This window comes from Lissotriton vulgaris, chromosome 2_2 (assembly GCF_964263255.1).
Source record: "Lissotriton vulgaris chromosome 2_2, aLisVul1.2, whole genome shotgun sequence".
Lineage (NCBI taxonomy): Eukaryota > Metazoa > Chordata > Amphibia > Caudata > Salamandridae > Lissotriton > Lissotriton vulgaris.
The window spans coordinates 158,259,565-158,284,533 of record NC_141688.1 but is presented as its reverse complement, the minus strand read 5'-3'; the positions used below and the strand labels follow the sequence as shown (position 1 = coordinate 158,284,533).

Here is a 24,969-nt window from a genome sequence, read left to right as displayed (position 1 = left end):
GAGGGGAAGTACGAGAACGAGTAGAGGGAGAAGTATAGGACACAGGACTAACAAGTGAAGGAGTAGAAACAGAAGCAGCAGCAGGAGTTAACAGAGCAGGAGCAGTAGCAGGAGCAGGAGTATGTGGAAGCGGAGGAGCAGTAGGGACAGCAACAGACAAAGGAGCAGGAACAGTCGGAAGAACGGGTACAGGTTGAGGAACAGGCAAAGGAAGAACAGGTGCAGGAACAGGTACAGGGGGAATCACAGGGGCTGTGGTACCCTGTACGTACGGAGGTGGCGACTTCATTAGATAAGACATTAAAGGATCCTCAACCGACTCATCCTTCTTTTCCGACTCCGTAGGCAAAGTAGGATAGCATTTATCTATAGTCATACGCTGTAATCTATCAAACACTTCCTTTTCCTTAACCTCCTTATCATGCTGAAATTGCTCTGCTTTCTTTACAATAGTACCCGCACTATCTCTCTGATTTCGCTTAGTCTGTCTGATTTCTTTCTGTCGGGCTTCTTTACGCCACAACCGAAAGGCATCAAACATGGCCGGCCTTGACTTTCTTTCGAACAATTTAACCTCTAGATTATCTAAGATCGGGGCCTCGAAGCTACCATGAGGTGGCCAACGAAGGTCACCATCTTTCTTCGTGTATTTGATCCAGTATTCATTAAAAGTAATCGGGCCTAGCCCATGTTTACTGTACAGTTCATAAGTCGGAGTTCCAACCGGAGGTATCGGACACGAGTCCTCCAGTCGGGAATCCACACCACAAGGTCTGAAGCAACTAAACAAAGTACTACGACCAGGCATCTCGCACACTAGCCGAGTTTCACAAACTTCAAGGGTTACAGGATTTACCAAGTCCCATCAAAGAACAAAACCCTCGGTTTTTGGCGGCTGCAGTCATCAAATAACACAACAAAGTACGCTAGCAAAGTGTCACCGACAAAAACACTCACACAGCGTCAACAACAAGAACACTCGCTAAAGTGTCAACAACCAAGAACTCTGGGAGCGACCCACAAATACTTAACTCAAAGATCGATGGCGTCGCCAGGAAGGCCCGTCAATCGTCTCGCTATACCAAGGTCTACGCCAGGCGCCAAAACAGGTCTACAGTCAGGGCAGCAGTCCGTCGCAGCCGTCAGGAGGCGGGAATCTTCGCGGGAAAAGTCTTCGGGCCACTTATTTCGACAACAGGATCGATGAAGCGGAGTGCACCTTCCCTCGGAGATTTCACACGAAGTTCCTCACGATCGTCGGGCTTGGACCGGTACCACTGATGCAGCCCCACGTTGGGCGCCAACTGAAGGACTGGGTTCTTTAAGACCCAGCGGTGCCAGGGCACAACACCTGAAACCTTCGTGGGTAACCTGCTCCGGCGTACGAATGACAGAGACACGGGACACTTCCTTCGGCGTCAAAGATTCAAGGTTTATTTACTGCAGGGAACACAGAAGTCACAACAAGTACAACACGTGCAACTTGGGGAGACTGCTTCAAATTGGTTCTGTGGATCGCTCCTTTTATACAGAACTTACCCATAAGACAGCATGATACACAAAGGTTTACAACCCGGTTCCCACAATTATCCCCCCAGAGGGGTCGCTTTGGTCACTTTGATACACACAAGGTCCGAAACATAAGTGCGGAAACATTTGGCGGTTCCCAACTGTAAAAACCCATCTTCCCAACATTAGTGCATTCCAATCGGCAGTAAAACAGATCAAAATAGGAAAAAAGACAGGTGCAGAGGAAGACGGAGACAGTGGGGAGATCGGAAAGGGTGTAAAAGGGGAGGTATCGAGAAACACGAGATACAGGCATCAAAGGGACGTGCCTAATGAGATGCACGGCTGAGACAATAAGTCCGTGCGGCAAGATGAGCCTCGAGCGGCGCCATCTGCCCTACAGTATCATCCCCCTCGTCATAAAGACACTTACAAAGAACATGTGTCTTCCGCAAATATCTTGGGAGTCCCAGGGTCGCGAAGCGGACAGCGTCCGTTCGCTGGCTACTTGAGGGCAAGAGACAAAATGGATGCCGTATCTAAGATGGAACCCGTGGGTACAGATGAAAAACCCACATAACAAACGAACGGTTTAAGTTAGCACAGCGAAACTGCGCACACTTACTAAACTCGTCATTTGCGGTTCGTAGATACCAGACTCGACCATATTCGTGCGAGTCGGAAAACACCACTTACAATTGTCACGGAACCTCAGTGGGACTGAGTTGATCTTTATGTATCGGGGAGCCTTCACAAAGGATGGATATGTAGTTACTCCAGGCCTCATGCCATGCAATATTGGCTGGGATTTTGCTTATCTGTTAATTAGATGGCAGAATTTCTGTTACTTTTTTCTTGTGCTGGTGATAAAAAAGGTCTAAAGAAGCATGTTCTTCTTGTTTCTTTTTGGCTTCCCAGATGGCGTTATTTTTTGTATCCTTGGCATAATTTCTTAACTTTTTTTGTGGTAGGGACTCCTTCTTTGGTTTGTTGGTTGACGCCCTCAATTTCCTATTTGAGAGGGATTGTATGTCACCAAGTGATTAGATGTACCATGTCAGTCAAGTTAAGGACAAGTGTATGTCTTCCTTTTGCCTTCTACTTTCCTCTTAAGCAGGTTAGCAGCTACATCTATAGGTTTTTCTAGGTTGTTAATATATTGGAAGTCAATGTCAGGCGAACCAGAACAAAGTGAATTCCAGTTGCCATATAATATCTCGACCTAAGCGCTTCAGCAGATTTCTTTGCTGTTATCACAGATCATAGCCATCCTTCGGCCACAGTTATTACTATATGCAAATTAAAGTCTGAATTTGCAATGCTAGAGGTCTGTGGAAAGGGATATCTTTCATTGCATTTTAAAATAAAGAAATCTGTGATATAGAAAAATAGTTGGCAGGGAACGGAAGGGTAGTTCAAGACTGCTGAGCTTTTGACCATGTAATGGGTGCGAGGCGGACTGACCTCAGGAGAGGCGGCCATGAGGAGCACACAGAGACAGGCTCTCTAGAAAGGTCTTCTCTGTTCTTGCCCTTTCTCTGACGGCTTACCACTTGCAGAAGCATCTCCCAAGCGCTATTTTCCATATGGTAATAAGATCATCTTGGCTTGGTAGCATTTAAGTTTGAGTTGAAGTCGCCTGCAAACATTGAATGGCATTCCTTCAATTGGAATTTCAAATCTGTCAAAGGGATGATGATTGGTCTAGTAATTGGTTTGTATCAAGATTGATTGAATAAAGGGAGTTGCCCGCAGTCCTAATATCCTATATTTGATTAGGTTCACTAGCATCAATTAATTGTTCATCCCAATTTTATTTCCTTTGCAATATTTAGTTGATGTGATGCAGGTGGTAAGACTCCCACTAGCATGTCCCATTTTACTCATCCTCTGTGCAAAAGTGTGATAGTCGGCATATCCTGAAAGCGGCAGTGATGTCCCACTCCATGTTTCTTGAATGCAGATTAGGCAGGGAAGAGTACAAAGGTGGTAGCCACTGGGTCTTGCCTTATTGTGTTGATGCTGCCCACATTGTATTACTGGAGGGTCACATTGGCGGTGGTTTCAGCCATAAGTGTTAATATGCATTGTTTACCTGCTCGGCTTAGCATGCCTGAGAACCAGTTCCAGCTGCCCTTATGTGCCTCCTCCTAAGCCATTTTGATCATCTTGCAGCATCTGCCTTTTCTGAAGTCCCTGGCAATTCTAATCAAGGGATTATTCAGGGATGTTGTTTGCAGAGGGCTATTGCATTCCTGGCTATTAACGACTTGTTTGGTGCTCGCAGGTTTCTGTTTGTAACACTGCTGTTATAAAATTGCATCTTGTAAAACCACTAGATAGTGTTCTGGTGTATCCTTTCTTTTAGTGATTTCCCAATTAGAGAAATTATGTATTTAGTGACATTTTAAATATCCTAAACTCCATAGCAATCCTTCACGGTGCTCTAATCAACCTATGGGCCCCCCAACCGTTCAGTTGGCGAATTCTTCTGTCTTTCAAGAAACTTCTTAAAATGCATGTTTTCAATCATTACCTAGAATAATCTGTCCCTTTAAATATTACAGACTCAATACCAACTATACTCCTGTTTTGAATTTTTGCTATCTCCTCTACAATGTTAGTGTTCTTGTAATATGGCATGGCAATGCTTATGAATCTGAATATTTTATGTGATACTTTATGTTGGACCTGGCCCTGAGATTTTGCCATCTCTTGCTTTTCTTGGCTGACCCTGTTTTTGTTGGCTATTATGACTCTGTGCTCTTTTTCCCTCCTAACCACTAGCAAAATGCTCACTGCTTTAAACATGGTAAAAAGTGGCCTACACCTGATTGGTACATTCAATTTACGTATAAGTCCCTCGTTGATGGTGCTGCATGTACCTAGGGCTTGTAAATAAAATGCTACCAATCGCTGTAGCACTCATTGTGCCACCCACTAAAGCAGCCAGTAAAACATGTCTCTGGACTGCCACTGCAGCCTGGCTGGTGCAGTACAGTTAATTTACTAATAAGTCCCTAGTAAATGGTACTACATGTACCTAGGGCTTTGTAAATAAAATGCTACAAGTCCGCTGCAGACACTCATTGTGCCATTCACTAAAACAGCACTGTAAAACATGTCTCAGGACTGCCACTGCAGCCTGGATGCAGTTTTAAAGTGCCATTCCAACCTTGAAAACAAAACCTTTCTCCATGCCTAAACCTTTCTTTTTAAAACTTATAATTTACTCCAAAGGTAGGTCTGAACCACCCCTCGGTAAGGGTGCATAGTAGTTAAAAAGTAAGGCGTGTGTTTAATTTTTACATACCTTTACATTGAAAGCTCCTTAAGTAGTTTTTTACTGTGTTAAAGCATATCACTCTCATAGGCAGGGTTACCATATTACATTTAATAGGTGGTACTTTATATTGGGAAAGACACAGATAAGCTGTTTACAATTAACTGACTTCTAATTTAAAATCATATTTAATGGGGAAGTTGGATTTTAAGATTCAATTTTGAAAATGCTGCTTTTGTTATCCAAACCAACGGTGTCCTCCTGCGAGTGTCCTGGGTCACTTTGACTGCTAATGCCTCTGCTGTAGGGGTTTGTGTATTGCTTCCAGGCTCATACAGATGGAAATGGATTCCCTAGCTGAGTCCGAAGCTCCCTCATAAGAGAAGCTGGGTATCCTCAGCGTGGTAAATGTTTTTAATACCAAATGACTCAACTAGGTTGGTAAGCGGAGACATGTACACATTAAATAATGTAGGGCTTAATGTTGGCCCATGGGAACTCCACACTTCTAGCACAACCAGATAACTGCAAGTAGTGCTCCTATCCGCTTCTTGATGCTATTTCCACTAAAACCCTAGAATGTGTAGTCTCCGGCTCTACTGATTGAACTTTTGTTCTATTGGTATCATTTAATTCATTAATATTTACTCTATTTTTCTTAGTTGGTTTGAAGATGTGTCATGTGTTGAGTTATCCTTCATTACTGTTGTTGTGCTGTATAAATACTTTACAAATTGCCTTTAAGCTAATCCTGGTGCTGTGTGCCAAGCTAACAAAGGATTAAGTAGAGGTTGTTTTATTGACTTTTGTGGTTGACCCTGACAAGGATTGTGGTTGGTTCCTGGATTGGGCTTCCACCCCTCTTCACTACCTCTGCAATTTTTTAAACATTGTCTATTTTCGTTTACAGACCCTGTGAAAGACACATATACAGATGATTCAGAGCAAGGGAGCTATGACTGCCGTACAGACCAACATCTACTCATTCGGCACAAACTTAATAAACAGAAACCGGAATGCAAGAACAAACCTCAAAAGGTAAGAACATTTATATCATCAACAGCAGTGGTAATGTATGCTACTAGTAAGGTGATTACAATATTGACAGTGAATACATGTTTGTGCAAACTATACTACAGAAAGGATGTCTGCCCTACATTGTTCTAGACATGGACATATTAGTTGCTATTTTCAAAAGAAAATATTGGAGATCACATTTGTTGAGTTAAGATTAGGTGAAGAGCTCATCCATTTGTATTTCATGTCACAGTCGGATTATGATGCCTTTGGTTGCAAATACACAATGGCACATTGTGTGTAGAGGAGAGCTACTGGGCCCTCATCATACGCAAATCAGAGACTAGATGCCTTGTAAATATAGCTGAGAATTGTGAATTGAGTAGTGGTGGATGCGGAGGGCAGAACTTCCATAAACTCCTGCAAACTTGTTCTTATCTCATCACATTTTTTGTGCATTCAAAAACAAATATCAGAGATGCTGTTTTACGAGAGTGACTCTTTATTTTTCATTCTCTGACTTCACAGTGAGAATATCCTGAGGTTGTTTGCCCATCCCCCAAACCCCTCTCACTATGATACTTTCACCCGTACCCCACCCCTTCCCTCATCACTGCTTGCCTCATCCTGCCAGGGCAGTATGTCTGCCCGAGTGCTACATTACTTTAGTCTGTTGCTCCCCATGTACTGGGTTTCTAACTCAGAGGCTGCTCTGGGTGCTGTGTTTGTTATTCATCAGCTGTTGTGGGCTTCAGCAACGGCCAGGGCAGGGCCGGACTGACTACCGGCGTTTTGGCATGCTGCCGAGCTGGGGGCTGATTTCACTGCGGTGGGGGCTGATTTCGTTGATGGAGACCTGCGTGTGCTTTGGAATAAACAAAGCAAAACGAATTTCGATCAGCACACGCATGTCCCCATGAACGAAATCAGCCCCCAGCTCAGCTGCATTCCAAAACGCCCGGTAGCCAGTCCAGCCCTGTGCCAGGGTGCTGTGTTTCTATAATGCTGGCTATGATAGACGCATTCTGTTATTAGCCACAGCCTGGGGCCCACGCTACTTCTGTCTTTGGCTCCAGGGTGTGCAGCATTAATTGCATTTCTGACCTTTTGTAACTTTTTTTGAGATGGATGGGTTTGCTTGCAAACTACCTACCATTCTTATCGAATGCATACGGTACGTTTCCTTGACCTGGTCATGTTCACTCCCTGGACCAGTTTAAAGACCATTTTATCTAGAACAAAGTGCTTAGGAAACGTATGGCCGTTAATAATTTACTACTAACAGGATTTTTCACCTATGAATATAATTGAATGTTGGAATAACACTCTTCCTACCTCTCTGGTTACCAAACCTAGACATGTGTTTCAACTTTGTCTGGACTAGCAATCATTTTGGAATCAGGCATTTCCTAGACAAAATGAGACCTCTATGATATATGCCGTGAACTTGCATTATAATGTGAGAAAGTTTAGTTAGTCATAGAAAGCAGAGATAACCTCCCAATTAGACTACTTAGAACTTTTAGGGAGTTTGATCCACTTATGTGTGATATTTCCAGTTCCTGAGTAAGTGTGCTATCTTGTTTACTTTGGTTTCTCCCTAATTAGTAATTCCACCCAGGATGTATGACGTTACAACGCATACTTTTACAACGCATACCTTTACAACGCAATTTTTACAACACAACATCCATTACAACGCATTCCATTACAACGCATGCCATTACAACGAATTTTTAAAAACTACCGTTACAACGCATTCCATTACATTGCATACTACCTTTACAACGCATACCATTACAACGCATAACATTATATTGCATGTTAGGTAAGTATTGGATAGTGTAGGGGTAAAAATTACTATTCTAACTCCAGGGGGGTGCAACAGTAGGGTAAGTGTTGGATAGTGTAGGGGTAAAAAGTACTATTCTAACTCCAGGGGGTGCAATTGTAGGGTAAGTGTTGGATAGTGTAGGGGTAAAAATTACTATTCTAACTCCAGGGGGTTCAACAGTAGGGTAAGTGTTGGATAGTGTAAGGGTACTATGTGATGTAATGCTATGCGTTTTAATGGTATGCGTTGTAATGACTGCGTTGTAATGACATGCGTTGTAGTGGTATGCCTTGTAGTGTCATGCATTGTAATGGTTGCGTTGTAATGGCATGCGTTGTAATGGATGTTGCGTTGTAAAAGCTTCGTTGTAATGGTAGTGCGTTGTAAAAGTTGCGTTGTTAAGGTTGTTTCCCTTCCACCCACCTTCTCACATCATTGCATGCATGTCTTTTGATCTTCCCCTACTTCTCCCGTTTTCCCATTACCCCCCTCGTTGCTGCTGCTTTTATTTTCCACTTTGCAATTTTCCATAGCACAAACATGATCCAAAGGTATAGGCCGCTATACATGCTCACCAGTTACATTACACAATAACACATTCATTGTCGTAGGCAGGGGGAAGAGTACGTGATTTGCCAAGAATCACAAGCTGTTGAGCACAGGCCAAGTTTTTTATTCTCCCCATGTTCATTTTGTTGTCCTGACCCTCCTCACATACAAAAAAAGCGATATAACATGGCCTGCATGGCCGCATCATAGGACTATTTTTAATTACCATTAGCCATGCAGAATAGCCAATGTGCTGCTAGACAACATGGATCAAAGACATTCATATGTATGTTCTGTTTATTGTACATGCATGATATATATCATGTAATTTAGTTATTGTGCTATTTATGCTATTGATGCTTGAAGTAAAACTTGTTTAATAGAATAGAAAATAAACTGTGCTCCAGATTTAACACATATATATGTGTTTGGGTGTAATCGTTCCAAAATATACTGTCATTCAAATTACGTTTTTAGTAGAATCAACATTTATATTACATGAGCAAGATATCTTTTCGGCATAGTAATCTGTGTTAGATGTAAAATGTTAAGAATTTTTTCACGGCCTGCTAAATGCAGTGACATTAAATGTAAATGATACACTTCTGCTACTTATAACATAAAAACTTTAATTTCATTAAAAGTGAATGCAGATTTGTCTGATTGGATTTGTGGTTAAAGACTGTGGGTATTTGCTGGAACATGTCCCGGAGATCTGTCTGGTACAACTGTGTTAAATGTACTTGTATGGGCGTCTTCCGCAGAAGAAGAGTATAGCTGGAACTAATTGGTACATGGTCAAATTGAAGTAAAATACAGTAGAAACTATTATGTGAGGATGTCGCTATAAGGGCGGGTTAACTGGTTATTGAGATCAAGCTAGATGTACACACAGCACACGTGGTGAAGGGTTTATGCCCTACAACAATATATTTCCCCTCAAATATTAATATCAACCTCTGACCTAATACTACATTTCCTGTGACATCTCAAGAGTCATTTTCTGATTCATTTAATTGCATGCCTGAATCAATGTTTTTTAATAGGGATTGCACAAAAAATGCACAAAGGAAATCAGCCCTTGGTGTTAAAATGTAGCTGCCAAAGATGCAGTTAAAAGGGGTAGCTCTATCTGGTACATTGAGTCAATCACTGATATTTTAATGAAATACATTACAAAGGTTCAGCCTGCAAATGACTGTGGAAAGAATTAGTATGGATGAGACCGAGTGTGGATTTGCACGATGAGTGACATAGTGGTGTTTGAGACTGAAGAGCTCCATCTTACGCCAACATGCTTTACATTTGGAGAACTAAATGCACCTTTTCCATTTGCCCAGGGCTGCCACCTATTTTGGCACGTGCATGAGCGGCTTCAACCCGTAAAATTTGTAGTAACCCGTTGTTTACTGCTTACGTTCTAGGGGTGTTGTTAGTTATTAGAATCTGCATTATTTTAGGTCAAAGGCACGCCTCTACTTACGCAGACATAACACAAGGTAATAATGGCTTGATGGACATCTGTGTTTCTGCTAGCACTGCAGAGCTCCAGTAGGGGATGTGCCCTGGTGTAGATATCACTCCCTCGACGCTCTTCACAGTCTCAGGCTGAAGAATAGATATTTTAGGGACCAGGTATCCTGAAGCGTAATGTGCTCGTAAAACTGATGGATGGCTAAAGATTGTCAGGGTTCTTGAAGACTGGCACGACTCGGTGATTCACAGTAAATCATGCCCAGGTAGGTGCTCAATTATAGATGGCAGCCTGCGTGCCAACATGTTGGTGTGGCCGAGACCCTGCGAGCCCTGCCGCAAACAACCGGCCTTCCTTACAGACTCCTGCCTGACTGGAGGGGATACTTCATTGTGCGCCCAGGTACTTAAAACACGCAGATAATGTTGGGTGGGACACCATGTCAAGGTGGGCTACTTAATGTTTGTGCCCTCAGAAGCAATGTCTGAAACAAACTAGCAATGTGTTTGTGTATTTGTGTGTGTGTGTGTGTGTGTGTGTGTGGGTGTGTGTGTGTGTGTGGGGGGGGGTGTGTGTGTGTGTGTGTGCGCCTGTGTGGGTGTGTGCGTGTGTGTGGGTGTGGGTGTGTGTGTGTGTGTGTATATATAAATTACCTAGTGATGGTAAATATAGTTAGGACCTTGTTTCTATTGAAAAAGTGTTTTTTATATTGCCAATATCTGATGCTGTGTTGAAAGTTTCGGGGTGTTTTGTCAAGCGGGGGGCGAGAAACAGAGGGAGTCCCATAAAGCGTTTTCTCCATGTTTATTTCAATAGGAAACGTAAGACACAGCTACAGACCGCACTGCTAAATGGAATCACACCAAATTTGGCAAAAAGGTAGCTCTTTATTCAGAAAGCACTCTTTTTGGTGTAATCCGTTCAGTAGTTCCTAAGAAATGTAAACATTTCTCAGATCTACAACTGGGGACACGGAGGATCCACAAACCCTACCGATATAGTGTTTACAATCTGATTTGCTGCCAACACTTCAAACCAGGAAGTGTTGGCAGCCATCGTGTGACTCTGTTGAAAAAGTCACAAGAACAAAGGTAACAAAAGTTAAAAAACAAGAAAAGGGGCTGGGTAGATGCTGATCCCCTAGGCCTGCTTAGGGAGTCCCGCAGGGACCCCCCGGGCCAAAAAAAGCATTTTTTTAAAAAAAATATTTCAGTGGGATTCGCAGTGGATCTGCAAATCCAGCCGAAAATGTAAAATAAAAAAATGAAGTGCGGACTCCTGTGCTTTATTTCCTTTCAGTCCCCGGGCTTATCCCCAGGGCTTATCAATTGAATGCCGGGGGCTACGAGGACCTCCCGCAGCCCCTGAACCGGCCACCTCATCGGGACTATTTTTGTGAAAAACAGGGGCTACCTGGCCCCCTTGCAGCCCTGGTGAACGCCACCTCCCAGGGCTATTTACATAATTAGGAATGGAGGGCTCCTGCCCCCACACAGTCCCAGGGACTGCCACCTCCCTGGGGCAATATTCAAAATAATGTGTGGGGGTGGCTCAATCACTTCCACACAGCCCCAGGGGTCTACTTTGCAAATTGAAGGGGGGGGGAGCGCACGGCAAGGCTGGCTCCGGCAATGGACAGGGCTACCCACCCCTGGGACATTGCGGTCCCGGGGGTGGGGCTCCTGCCAAGCCGTAGCAAACTCTTTTCCGCTTCAAGGAAGCGAGAGCAGGAAAAAGGCTCTTGTTTCCATGAAACAAAGCAGAATTATTTTTAGGTAGAGGGAACTGCATGTTTGCCATGCAGCTCCCTCTGCCCAAATGAAATGCCAGCGTTGGGCAGCCGTCAGGGACCGCAGAGACCTTGAGGCTCTCCCGGGGTCCCCAATGATGAGGTCATGCCCCCGGGGGATGGGGTCCCTGGGGCAATATCAGCCAGGATAGGGGGGCTGCGCAGACCCCCCAATTAATGTTTTATCTTGTTAAAAAAAGGATAAGGCCTGGCCTCTGGGAATTGGGTCCCCAGAGCTAAAATGGCCCTCAGGAGGGGGTGCATGGTCTCCTCCAAAGATTTAAAAATATTAAAAATACATGGCAGGCCCCGGATAATAGGGTCCCAAAATTGGCAGAGAGAAGGGGGGCCATGCAGCCCCTTCGTTAAAATAAATAAATACCTTTGTAAAAAATGGCAGGCCAGGGGGATGGGGTCCCTGGGGGCGAGATTACCCTGGGGAGGGGGGGCTGCGTGGCCCCCTCCCATTTTATCACAATTAAAAAATACAAAATATAATGGGTCAGGCCCTGGGTGATGGGGTCCCCGGGGCCCAAAAGGGTAAAGGGCAGAGGGGCCACCCAGCACCCTTCCTTAAATTAAAAAAAATCAGAAGCCGGCAGCTTGCTGGCTGTCCCGCCCCCTTTCTCCACTACTCTGCAAACGCGCCTCTTGATGCGCTCTTGGTTGGGGGATGAAGCTCCCTTCGCTGATGATGGTCTATTGGGGCCAACTAGCCCATCTGTTACCTCCCGTAAGCCCCACGCAGTGTGACTGCTGAGAGGTGGTAGGAGGCCATCCCCCTTTCCACCACTCTGCTTAATCACCCAAGCAGCAGTGCACCAAGAGGCACATTTGCAGAGTGGTGAAGAAAGGGGGTGTTGCCTCTGATCACCTCTCTGGAATCCAGCTGTGTGGGACTTACTAGAGGTAACTGTAGGCCTAGTTGGCCCGCAAGGACGCTCAAGAGGCAAGGGGACTTCATCCCCCAAGTATTCAGTAGTCAGTAATGTTATCAGTGATGTAATTTGAGATATCATCAGTGATTTCATCAGTGACATCACTGACCATGTCATGAGTGATGTAATATGAGTGATGTTAGACCTGACACCCTTGGTGTGGTTTTCCCCCATTTTTTTGCCTCTGCCTCCTGTATTGTTGATGCTGTGCTGGATTTCGTTTTTGCTGGTTTAGATGCTTTGGACACTCTGCCACTGCTGATGAGTGCCAGAGTGTAAGTGCTCCCTATGTAAATTGTCATATTGATTGGGTATACCTGATTGGCATATTTTTATCACCATGAAGTCCCTAGTAAAGTGCACTGTGTGTGCCAGGGCTGGTGATGACAGATGCTGCTAGTGGGCGTGCAGCGCAGATTGCGCCACCCACATAAGTAGCCCTAAAATGGTGTCTCAGGCCTGCCAACGCAGTGCCTGTGTGCAGTCAGTGGACTGCCATGTCCGCCTGGCCAGTGTCCCCACTTCCCTGTCTGTGCACATCAGTCACCCCTATGGAAGGCTCAAGGTACCCCCCTGGGCAGGGTGCAGTGCATGGGTAAGGTAGAGCATGTACTAGTGCAGGTAACATGCTCTGGTAGTGAGCAGCAGACATTTTGTGTGCTTGCTGCTGCAAGGTTATCTTGCTGCATAGATTAACATGGGGAGGCTGGTCCCAATGGATACCAGCCTATCTTCCCATAGGAACAAGATGGGACATAAGTGAGTGATATCCCTGAACTCAGAATTTAATAACACATCTTTTAGGAAAGTTTGTTTTTAAATTCTGTGTTTGAGAATAGTACTTTTAGAAAGTGGCTGTTCTCTTGTTTAACCTCGCTGTGTGCCTGGGACTGTTTGTGGATTGACTGTCTGGTTTGAGGGTGACAGGGGCTGCAGAGCCCCCAGGAGGATGTCTGAGTCAGCCTGTGGATGAAAGGCTGCATCTGCTGCAAAGGAAGTGGGAGGAGATAGCACCTGGGAGTGACTAGGGATGTGCTTGCCTGACCACAATGCTGGCTCCACCTCCCGCTGGGCGACTGTCACCTCTGTCCCTGATACTGAAAGAAAGAAGGAAGCCAGGAAAGCCCCAGTGCCCCAGCAACACCCAGAACTGGTTTAGACCGGGCTCAGGGCCCACTTGCACAAAGACTTCAAAGAACTTCAAAGACTTTTAGGGGTATAAGAGAAGGACCCCTGACAACAGAAAATCAGATTCTACAATCAAGAGGAACCTCTGCTGGAAGAAGGACTGCTGAAGAACTGAAGGAAGATTGCCTTGCTGTGTGCTCTAAGGGCTGACCTGTTCTGCTGACCAACTGAAGATGAGGAGAAGAGGGACTTTGCTGTGTGCTGTGACCCTGCTTACTTGATCTCCAAGAGACTTTGCTGTGTGCTGTGTCTCCTAAACTGAATCTCCAAGGGCCTGAGAAGAGCTGGCCTCCTGTTTGGAACCCAGGGTTAAAAGGTTCCTAAGCTTTGCCAAGAAATGCTGAGGAGATCGTGTGGTGTTCTGCCCCAACGCGTGTTTCTAATTGCTAGCAGTGAGGAACGATCGCTGTGCTCATTGGCACAGATTCAGGGGTGAGAAGAGGCCCATGGTGTTTCCCTGCGTCCAGGATCCCCCTGTCGATCTGCTGGTTAGAAACGGTCTCACCGCGACCTGTGGCCCCGAAAATCTCTTGCCGCCAAATCACCGTCGCGGCCCGGGGCCAGAAACACCCTCTAAAATTGCCGTTCGTGACCAGGAGCTGCGGTAGCGAAGATCAAAGCCGCCACGCTCCCATTGGCCCAACGAGACGAGCCCCTCCAGCGAACACCGCGCTAGGATTGGCCTAGCGCCGCCGCGTCATTTCAAGGCCGCGTCCTGATTGGTTGCCGGCATCTGCAGGGTTGAAGGCTTGTCCCGGGAGCCGCGCTATCATTGGCTGACTCCCGGGCATCTGTGGAGGCTTGTCTGCGAGCCGCGACCGGATTGGTCCACGTCATCGGGACCTTAGCGAGATCCGTGTCTCCAGTGCCGAAGCCGCGGAAGATTGACCCGACCTCGCCGAGGGAGCGCCGTGTGTGCCCCCGGCCCCTGGCCTGTCTGTCTAGCTCCCCGCCGCTCCCCGAGGATCTGAGAGCGGGCGGAGGGCTGCTGGGACCGGCCGGGGCTGGGAGCGAGTCTGCTCTGTTTGGCGCGGTGCGCCTGAAGCCATTGCGGGGAAAAGCGCTCGCATTGCTTGGGTGCAGTACTTCGAAGGGCTGATTCGGAAGTAAGAACGCGCTGGTATTGCGCTGGCAACCCCTTCAGTTAAAGAGCTGATAGAGATAAGTCCGTAGTGTTATTTTTCCTACTGATTAATAGACTAGAGACTAGAGACTACTTTTGATATATAAGAACTTCCTAATTACGAGTAACCATCAAGATTAAGTGCAACCCTTCATAAAGAAGCAACCATTGTGTAACGTTGATTTTTAATTGCTGCAAATAGATAAAGTTATATTTTTATAAATATACTTACCTGTGTGATCTCAGTTTGTGGTGGATGGGGGATCATTGTTTGTGTTAAGTGCATTTATTATACACATTGCCTTGGGGATAAGCCTGCCTGCTCGCGCCAAGCTACCTAGAGGGGGAGAGGGGGTGTATTCCTTCACCCTGACTAGAAGCAAGGGTCCCTACTTGGTCTAAGGTACTTACCTCTGCCAATTAGAAACCCCCAGATCTAACAAGTGATGTAATATGTGACGTCATCAACAGTGCATTGCTGGGGTGAGCTAACCATAACCGCTGAGTTTCTCTGGTTTTTTACGAGTGAAATGTCAGCCTAACTGTAACGTTCCTGTCACCTGTGTCTTTTTCCATGAATATATATATATATATATATATATATATATATATATATATATATATATATATATATATATATGAGACATCAGCTGTCTAGGGTGGGTGTCATGGATTGTAAAACATACTGTAAAAGAGATCGAAATATTGGAAGAATCAAAGGCTGTAGACAGGAAAGAAATACCTTAGACTTGCTCAGTTTGATGTAAGTGGTAAACATCGATTTTGATGGCATGACAGAGAAAACACTCTTAAAGTAAAGACACATTTCTTTTTTTTTTTAAATAACAGGACTTTAGTGCATACATGGTACCTAAACACATTTGTAGTTTCAACACTGACTCTAGAAAATGCATATTTTTGAAGCTCAGTTATTCTTCAAGCTCAATAAAAAGTACGATAATGGAGACAAATATGTAAAACCCGGTTCCAGTTTCACCTATGGACCCATGTTTATGCCTTTAACTGGCAATACATTTTGCAGTGCTTTCTATTCGTGCTAAGCCCTGAAAGCGGTTTTGTTGCGAATTGTCACACAGCAGTTGCACCGGGAGTCTGTCAAGGCATGTCACAGCCCCTCACAAATCATTAGTTGACTTATAACACCAGATTTATCTGCATGTGTTCTACTCCTGCCTCTCCGACCTATTATATAGATCGTGTATCTCATTTTGGGCCACATGTATGAAAGATTTTTGCATTCTCAAAAGGTGCGATTCTGTAAAATCGTCTGTTTGCATATGCAAAATAGCCTATGATGTTTGAAGGGCTTTGTAGTCAAAATTTTAGGTAATCGCCAAAATTGTGATTACAAATTGGGCATTGCAAATTAGAATTCACTTAGCATGTGTATGAAGCATTTTCCAAATGCAAAATGTGCAGGTAGGAAAATGCACATACCATTGACTTCAAGTTGATGGTAACGATTTGCAAACATTGCAAAGTGCGCAAAACTGCATTTTTCAAAGTGCCATGTAGCACACACATGTGTCTAGGGCATGTGTGTGCTTTTCATATGCACGTTGTAGTTTTTTATTGGGGTGCTTCTGGGGGGCCTTAGACCCCGGGCACTCTTGGCTTTGCTTTACCTAATTTGCAATTACCAATTAGGCAATTGCAAATTAGCTAATGCAAACCTGTTTGCACATATGGGCCCACAGGAGCAAATGGAGTAATACTACCTACCAGCTATTTATGGAATCACGATTAGGTAATATTAAGTAATCGCAAAATCATTGGCGATTTCTTACATACGTGGCATTTTACGATTACCAAATAGCGATTCAGTAAAGATCACTATTTGGTAATCGCAAAATGCTTATTTGATACATGTGGCCCTGTGTCCTTTCATCAAATGGCAGAAAAACCTACCTGTCCAGCTTCTATATTGACTGAGAAGGCCATCATCATCACAGTATTTATTTCCGAAGTTGAAATATTCCATTAAATACGCACTACATACAAAGAGACATTTAGAACTATGACGAAAATCAATAAGCTTCATTATATGTATACTCGGCACATTTTCATATAAAAAAATTCAATGAATGTACAAAAAAAATCTATATTTGAAAATTGTGCCTATAAAAATGATAATCATCTAATAAACAACTTTAAGAATTCTTACACTTCATGGTTATAGGGACATAGGTACTGTCTCCCTTTCCAGGATGTGCTACTGTGTGTTTGTGAGAATAGAAAACTAAAAAATCTCTACATCATGCTGACAGATGCCCTTCTGTGTCTAACCCACTCCAGCAGATTGCAGCAGGGCTCATGCAGGTGCAATTGTAGGACCAGATGTAACAGGTCTGTGTGCAGTCGCAGAGAGGCCTCTGGAGCTTCTTATGTTCATGTAGCTCAGAACAAGTCAGCTGACCCTTAGAATCACTGCGGACTGGGATGAAGGATGCAGACCGGGGTGAAAGTTGGGAGTAAGTTCAGTTACTCATATAAAGCAGGGAACACCTTCTCATCAAGCAGTGAAGGCTTGAAGCAGCATGGCACAGGGTGTCCTCCTTCTGTAGTATCTACAGGTCCAGAAGTGTACTGAAGAGTGGGACTTAGGGTCCCATTTGTATACCTGGCGCCCACTGTGAAGTGGGAAAGGCTTCTAGAATTTCCCCCCTACAGATGTGTCTAGATTATCTTGCCGCCCTGCCCCATTCCTAGTCTGCCTGGAGGAAGAATAGGCTAGTGTGAAGTCCTTTGTGTATGAACCAGGTTATTGTCTTCGAAGTGCAAGTGTAGTAGATGACAGCTTCACCCCCCATCCTGCAAGAGATGGCCCATCCAGCCGACCGTCAGACCCTCTATTGTTATGCTGTCTGGAGAAACACACATAGGCCAACTACACCTAGTCATGTGACCCAGGAACAGGTTGCACATACCAAATCGTAAGGGCAAGAAAAGTCGGGAAAAACAAATTTAAGAGTTTGCGCTTCCAGGAAATGTAAAATTTAAAAGTACATGTCCAATTTCTTAAATATGCTATACCCTGCCCTGTGTGTTGTTGGGCCCTATCCCATTAGGGGAGGGTATGGCATAATGCCCAGAGCTGCCAAAGTTCGAGCTGGAGACCCAGGTTCGAGTCTCGGAGTCAGCTCAACGTCCTGTGATTCTAGGCAAATCACTTAATCTCCCCATGGATAGGGACCCTTACTGACGATTAGCTGCACTATACAAATTCGAATATTATTGAAACTGAAGTTTATAACTGGCAAAAGGTTTTTCTTGCTAGATCAAATTGGCAGTTTAAAACTGCACACACAGGATGCAATGGCAGACCTGAGCCATATTTAAAAAGGCTACTTAAGTGGGTGGCACAATAAGTGCTGCAGGCTCACTAGTGGTATTTATTTTACAGGCCCTGTGTGCATGTAGTACCCCTTCATTAGGCACTTACAGGTAAATTGAATGTGCCAATTGGGTGTAAGCCAAGTTTACCATGTTTAGAGAAAAGAGCACAAGCACTTTAGCTGTGGTTAGAAGTGGTAAAGTGCACAGCGTCCTAAAAGCAAACAAAGAGGGTTCAGAAAGCGGGAGAGGTGAAGGCAAACAATTTGGGGGTGACCCTACAGAGAGGACCAGGGCCAACAGGCTTGCTGTGCCAAGGTCAAGTCTCAATCAAGTGTGGGGGCGTTCTCACTGGTTTGTGACATGACCATCATTATGCACTACGACTGATGTATTAACCCAAAGGCTTCCAATTTTTTTTCATAATAAGAGCTACTTTTGTCCAGTGAAAATCATCCCCTAGTTCCTAATATGATGAGTATTGTAATAGTGAGCACGATTACATTAGTGACTACCATATTCAGGATTACCAACACTGATTGCCTCCGTAAATAAGGCACGGCTGCCAGCTGCAATGTAAAAAAAGGCTTTGACAATGTGAAATGTCTCTTCATTGGTGATACATAAAAGCAATAGAGGCAATGGTCCTGGCACCATTCTAATAATACTAGTAATATGTCTCCCTAACGCTGTGCGATTTATAATTCCAATATCAGCTTTAAATATATTTTGGAAATTCAACCATTTTTCTCCAAACACCAGCTTATGTATTTTAAAAATGCACACATTTATTTTCTCCACAAATGCATTTTTTTCAGTTTTGGTATAGATATGTTAATTCAACTAAGCAAAGCCCCTCATTTAATAGGCGACTGTGTACAGTAGAACTACTTACATGTGGCTGGAGAGCTACAAGTAGCTCACAAACTAATAGTTGGAGAAGCCTGTTTCAACCAGTCATACACAAATTACTTATTCAAAAAGCCCCCAGCCTCAATTACATGTATTTGGCAAGAGATGATCATGACCCCTTCAAGATATGGAGCGGAAGACTTCAAGATGCAGCCCAGCTCCATCCAAACATTCCCTTTCTTTGCTTGCACTTGTTAAACCTGGCCCTTCTTGCAGGATTATCCCCAAACTTGATGCATTTTGCTTCCTATTTTTGTGCCCCTGTTATTGTTGGCTATAAGACTCTGGCCACTTTACCGTTGCTGATCAGTGCTAAAGTGCATATGCTCTCTGTGTAAATTGTGATTCTGATTGGTTATCCATGATTGACATATTTGATTTACTGTTGTGCACTGAGTGTGCCAGGGCTGTAAGTCAAATGCTACTAGTGGGCTTGCAGCACTGATTGTTCCACACACATAAGTAGCCCTGTAAATGTGACTCAGACCTGCCACTGCAGTGTCTGCGTGCACAGTTTTTAACTGTCATGTCCACCTGGCAAGTGTACCCATTTCCCAGGTCCTAACTTTCCCTTTTCTTACATGTAAGGTACCCCTGAGGAAGGCCCAAGGGACCCCCATGGGCAGGGTCCAGTGTATATGAAAGGTAGGACATGTTGCTGGGGAATTTTAAATGTCCTGATAGTGAAATACTGTTCATTTCGTTTTTTCACTATTGAAAGGCTAACATTGGAGCTGCCTTGTAACATCTACCAAGTGTAATTCCCTTTGGGACAAAATGGAAAAATGGAGGTTAGGCTCTCTGAACTCAGAATTTAATAACACAGCTTTTAGTGAAGGTAGTTTTCGAATTGTGTGTTTGAAAAGGCCACTTTTAGAAAGTATGCATTTTCCTGCTTTACCATTCTGTGTGCCTCTGCCTATTTCTTTATTCACTGTCTAGTTTTGGAGTGACAGGACATGGGGACGTACATTTACTCTAGACAGTCACAAGGGGGGCTGAGGTGTGTCCTGACTTTTCTGGGCGGCTCATAGCCAGGCTGAATAGACCTTTCTGCCTTTAGAGTGATGGGAGAAGTCTTCACTTGTACCTGAATAGGCTGTGTCTCCTCTGCACTATGTTGTCTTCACCCCCTGTGGTCAAGCTGGACTAGGGAGTTGAGAACTGGGTTGTACGGAGCTCAGAGACTCTGAAACAGAGACTATAGTGAGAAAATGGGTAAGAAGTATTAGACCTAAAGCCCCAGGACTTTAAATAACTGCTGGCAACAAGAGGACCCTGCCAAGAAGAAGAGCTGAAGGGGTATGTGAAGAGCACTGTCCTTTTATGTGTGAGGGGTGGGTTGGCCTGCATTTCCTGCTTCTCTCTGTGGGCAGAGGAACAGGACTAAATCTTTTTGTCCTGCTGTCGTATCCTCCTTGAGAATATCGCCAAGGGTTTGATGCAGAGCTTGCCTCCCATTGGAAGTCTCAGGAAAATCAAAGACTTCATAAGATCCTTTCAAGATCAAAGAGTAACCTGCCCAGAACGAGAGCTGGGAGAGCTGTGTGAGTAGCACTGGGGGTAGGTTGGCCTGCAGTTGCTGCTTCTGTCCTGAACAGGAGAAGGAAAGGACTGTTCTGCACCTTGAAGAGTAAGAAACTGCATGGATCAGTGCATGTTGAGCGCTTTATTGTCCAGGTCGTGGTGTGCCAAAAAAAGAATCCCTGTTGCTCCAAAGGAATCCCACAGCCCTGCCCTGGTAGGTCGTGGCCATTTTCTTCCTGGCTAATGCCGTACAGCGCTCCTGTGTGGGCAGCCACGGTATAGGAAATGGAAAGTCGAGCCCACACCTAGAGGACCATGCTCCTACCTCTCCCCTCGAGCAAGGTACCATTAGAGGTGAGGCGGGGTCTGCAAGTTCTGGCTGGGCATGCCCAACAAAGGAATTTGCCTGCACCCCTCAGCAATCTCGTGCAATCTGTGTAGTGGGAAATGCAAAAACAACAATTGATGGACAGAATGCAGAACAATGTCATACATTCCCCCCAGTACAGAGATCTGGGCCTAAATCCATAGTTTTTTTGCACTCCACACCACCCCAGTTCAGACATGGCCATATGCAAATCAGCCTTGACCCTGTGCCTCATGGAAACAGTCCAGCCGAACTGCCAAGCCATGTCTTTCCTGGACCGGAATCAAGCATCCTAGCACTGGTTTCTGGCTATCAGCTGTCTTCAGCCAGGATAGCTTGACTCCAGTGGTGTGGAAAGCATGGGACTCACGTCTGAGCATACCCATCCCACTCGGGGTGACCAATGCAAAAACAACAATTGATGGACAGAATGCAGAACAATGTCATACATTCACCCCAGTACAGAGCTCCGGGCCTAAATCGATCATTTTTTTGCACTCCACACCACCCCAGTTCAGACATGGCCATATGCAAATCAGCCTTGACCCTGCGCCTCATGGGAACAGTCCAGCCGAACTGCCAAGCCATGTCTTTCCTGGACCGGAATCAAGCATCCTAGAACTGGTGTCTGGCTATCAGCTGTCTTCAGCCAGGATAGCTTGACTCCAGTGGTGTGGAGAGCATGGGACTCACGTCTGAGCATACCCATCCCACTCGGGGTGACAAATGCAAAAACAACAATTGATTGACAGAATGCAGAACAATGTCATACATTCACCCCAGTACAGAGCTCTGGGCCTAAATCCATCGTTTTTTTGCACTCCACACCACCCCAGTTCAGACATGGCCATATGCAAATCAGCCTTGACCCTGTGCCTCATGGGAACAGTCCAGCCCGAACTGCCAAGCCATGTCTTTCCTGGACCGCAATCAAGCATCCTAGGACCGGTTTCTGGCTACCAGCCGTCTTCAGCCAGGATAGCTTGACTCCAGTGGTGTGGAGAGCATGGTACTCATGTCTGAGCATACCCATCCCACTCGGGGTGACAAATGCAAAAACAACAATTGATGGACAGAATGCAGAACAATGTCATACATTCACCCCAGTACAGAGATCTGGGCCTAAATCCATCGTTTTTTTGCACTCCACACCACCCCAGTTCAGACATGGCCATATGCAAATCAGCCTTGACACTGTGCCTCATGGGAACAGTCCAGCCGGAACTGCCAAGCCATGTCTTTCCTGGACCAGAATCAAGCATCCAAGGACCGGTTTCTGGCTATCAGCTGTCTTCAGCCAGAATAGCTTGATTCCAGTGGTGTGGAGAGCATGGGACTCACGTCTGAGAATACCCATCCCACTCGGGGTGACAAATGCAAAAACAACAATTGATGGACAGAATGCAGAACAATGTCATACATTCACCCCAGTACAGAGATCTGGGCCTAAATCCATCGTTTTTTTGCACTCCACACCACCCCAGTTCAGACATGGCCATATGCAAATCAGCCTTGACCCTGTGCTTCATGGTAACAGTCCAGCCCGAACTGCCAAGCCATGTCTTTCCTGGACCGGAATCAAGGATCCTAGGACCGGTTTCTGTCTATCAGCCGTCTTCAGCCAGGATAGCTTGACTCCAGTGGTGTGGAGAGCATGGGACTCACGTCTGAGCATACCCATCCCACTCGGGGTGACAAATGCAAAAACAACAATTGATGGACAGAATGCAGAACAATGTCATACATTCACCCCAGTACAGAGCTCTGGGCCTAAATCCATCGTTTTTTTGCTTTCCACACCACCCCAGTTTAGACATGGCCATATGCAAATCAACCTTGACCCTGTGCCTCATGGGAACTGTCCAGCCTGTGTAGTGGGGGCACATAGTTCTACTGAGATTACTGGTATTGGACCTGAGCCATCCCGGTGGGGTCGCGTAGCACTCCTCACTGTTGGGGGCAGGCCTTTGGATTCAGAACATACATGGAAGATCCAGAGAGTAACCCCACCAAGGGAGGTAGTCCGCCCCTGAGCTTGGACATACCTTTGGGGGCATTGTTGGCCACACTAGCTGAACTTGATGGAATCCTCAACTGAGGTACCGTTCGACAGTTTCGCTGGCTGCAAATTACCGAATACACGTCGTATGCACACAAGTGTTCCTGTGGCCTGCGGTTTATAACAACATAACTTGCCAAGTATTTACTAGTGTTGTTTTGGGGGATCTATGTGTCCACAAGTCCAGCCTCAAGGTCGCCACCCACGATGACGACACCCTCAACACCGCCGAACACCTGCACTTCCGGGTCCACACCAACCACAACACCTCCCTCAGAGGAACACTCAACTACAGACTCCCCGGAGCCCCGGGCACAGTTCAGGGACTCCATCGCCGACCTCGCCAGCACACACACACTCGCCTCCACAGACTACATCCTCCTCGGGTACCTGAACCTCCACCTTGAGGACAACAACAATGCCAACTCCTCCACCCTGATCAACAACCTAGCCAATCTCGGCCTCAGACAACTTGTCACCGCACCCACCCATGCCGCTGGCTATACGCTGGACCCCATCTTCTCCACAGGCACCAATGTCACCTTCGACCAAACCACCGAACTCCACTGGACCGACCACCGCTGCATCCATTTCTCCTTCAAGAAACCAACCACGCACCATTGCACGCAACAGCTACCTCGGTGCTGCTGGAGCAAAGTCACCAAAGACCAGCTGACCATCACCCTCGCCCAGAACCCACCCACCGACCCCACCAGCCAGACGCCGCAGCCCGCAACCTCAGACGACTGCGCCAACACCCTCGCTCCACTCAAGGAACCCTCCAACAACCACGCCAGCAAGACAGCCACCTGGTTCACCAACAAGCTCCAGACTTCCAAACGCGCATTCTGGAAACTGGAGAAAATATGGCTCCACAAACGCACACCGGACAACCACGCAGCCCACAAGGACGCCACCGCAGACACCACCACCTCATTAGATTAGCCAAGAGATCCTCCTTCAAAAACCACCTGGATAATCACACACACGACACCAAAGAGCTCTTCAGCATCGTAAAGGAACTCTCCAACCCCAGCGCCTACGCCAACGACATCCCGCCCTCACAAGAACTGTGCGACTCACTAGCAATCTTCTTCCACCGCAAGATCGCTGACATCCACGACAGCTTCAATACCACGACCGCCCCGACCATGCCAGACCCCACCTCCCCTGCGAACACCACCAGCGCCACCCACCTGACCTCCTGGTCCAACGTCAACGACGACGAGACATACAAGGTCATGAACTCCATGCACTCAGGATCTCCATCAGACCCGTGCCCACACCACGTTTTCAACAAAGCATATGCAACCATCGCACCCCAACTACGGAAGGTCATCAACATCTCCTTCGAAACAGCGACATCCCCGGTAAGCTGGAAGCACGCTGAAATCAACGCCCTCCTCAAGAAGCCCAAAGCGGACCCCAAAGACCTCAAGAACTTCCGAACTAACTACCTGCTCCTGTTCCCGGCAAAAGTCATCAAGAAAATCGTCAACGGACAACTGGCCCGCCACCTGGAAGACAACAACATCCTGGACCCATCCCAGTCTGGATTCAGACGAAACCAGAGCACCGAGACAGCCCTCATCGCAGCCACAAACGACATCTGGCGCCTACTAGACAATGGCGAAACATCAGCCCTCATCCTCCTGGACCTGTTGGATGCCTTCGACACGGTCTGTCATCGCACTCTAAAGACACGACTCATAGAAGCCGGAATCCAAGACAAAGCCCTTGACTGGACTACGTCCTTCCTCTCCGGAAGAACCCTGAGTGTCCGCCTCCCACCCTTCCGATCCAAAGCCACCGACATCATCTGCAGCGTCCCCCAGGGCTTATCCCTCAGCCCGACGCTGTTCAACATCTGCATGTCCCCCCTTGCACGACTGGCCCGCAATCACAACTTCAACAACATCTCCTACGCCGACGACACCCAGCTCATCCTCTCCCTCACAAAGGACGCACACACCGCCAAAACCATCCTCCACGAAGGAAGGAAGGAAGGCCGTCGTTGACTCGATGAAGAGGAGCTGCCTAAAGCTG

General features: G+C 46.0%; 1 protein-coding gene across 1 annotated transcript in view; it reads left to right on the top strand.

Annotated features, from left to right (window-relative positions):
* ANO3 (anoctamin 3) overlaps nucleotides 1–24,969 on the top strand; it is a 1,465,374-nt gene that overhangs the window by 170,978 nt on the left and 1,269,427 nt on the right. The window contains exon 2 of the mRNA XM_086959492.1: nucleotides 5,703–5,830. Coding sequence (XP_086815618.1) covers nucleotides 5,703–5,830 — 128 coding nt within the window. The remainder of the gene's footprint in view (nucleotides 1–5,702; nucleotides 5,831–24,969) is intronic.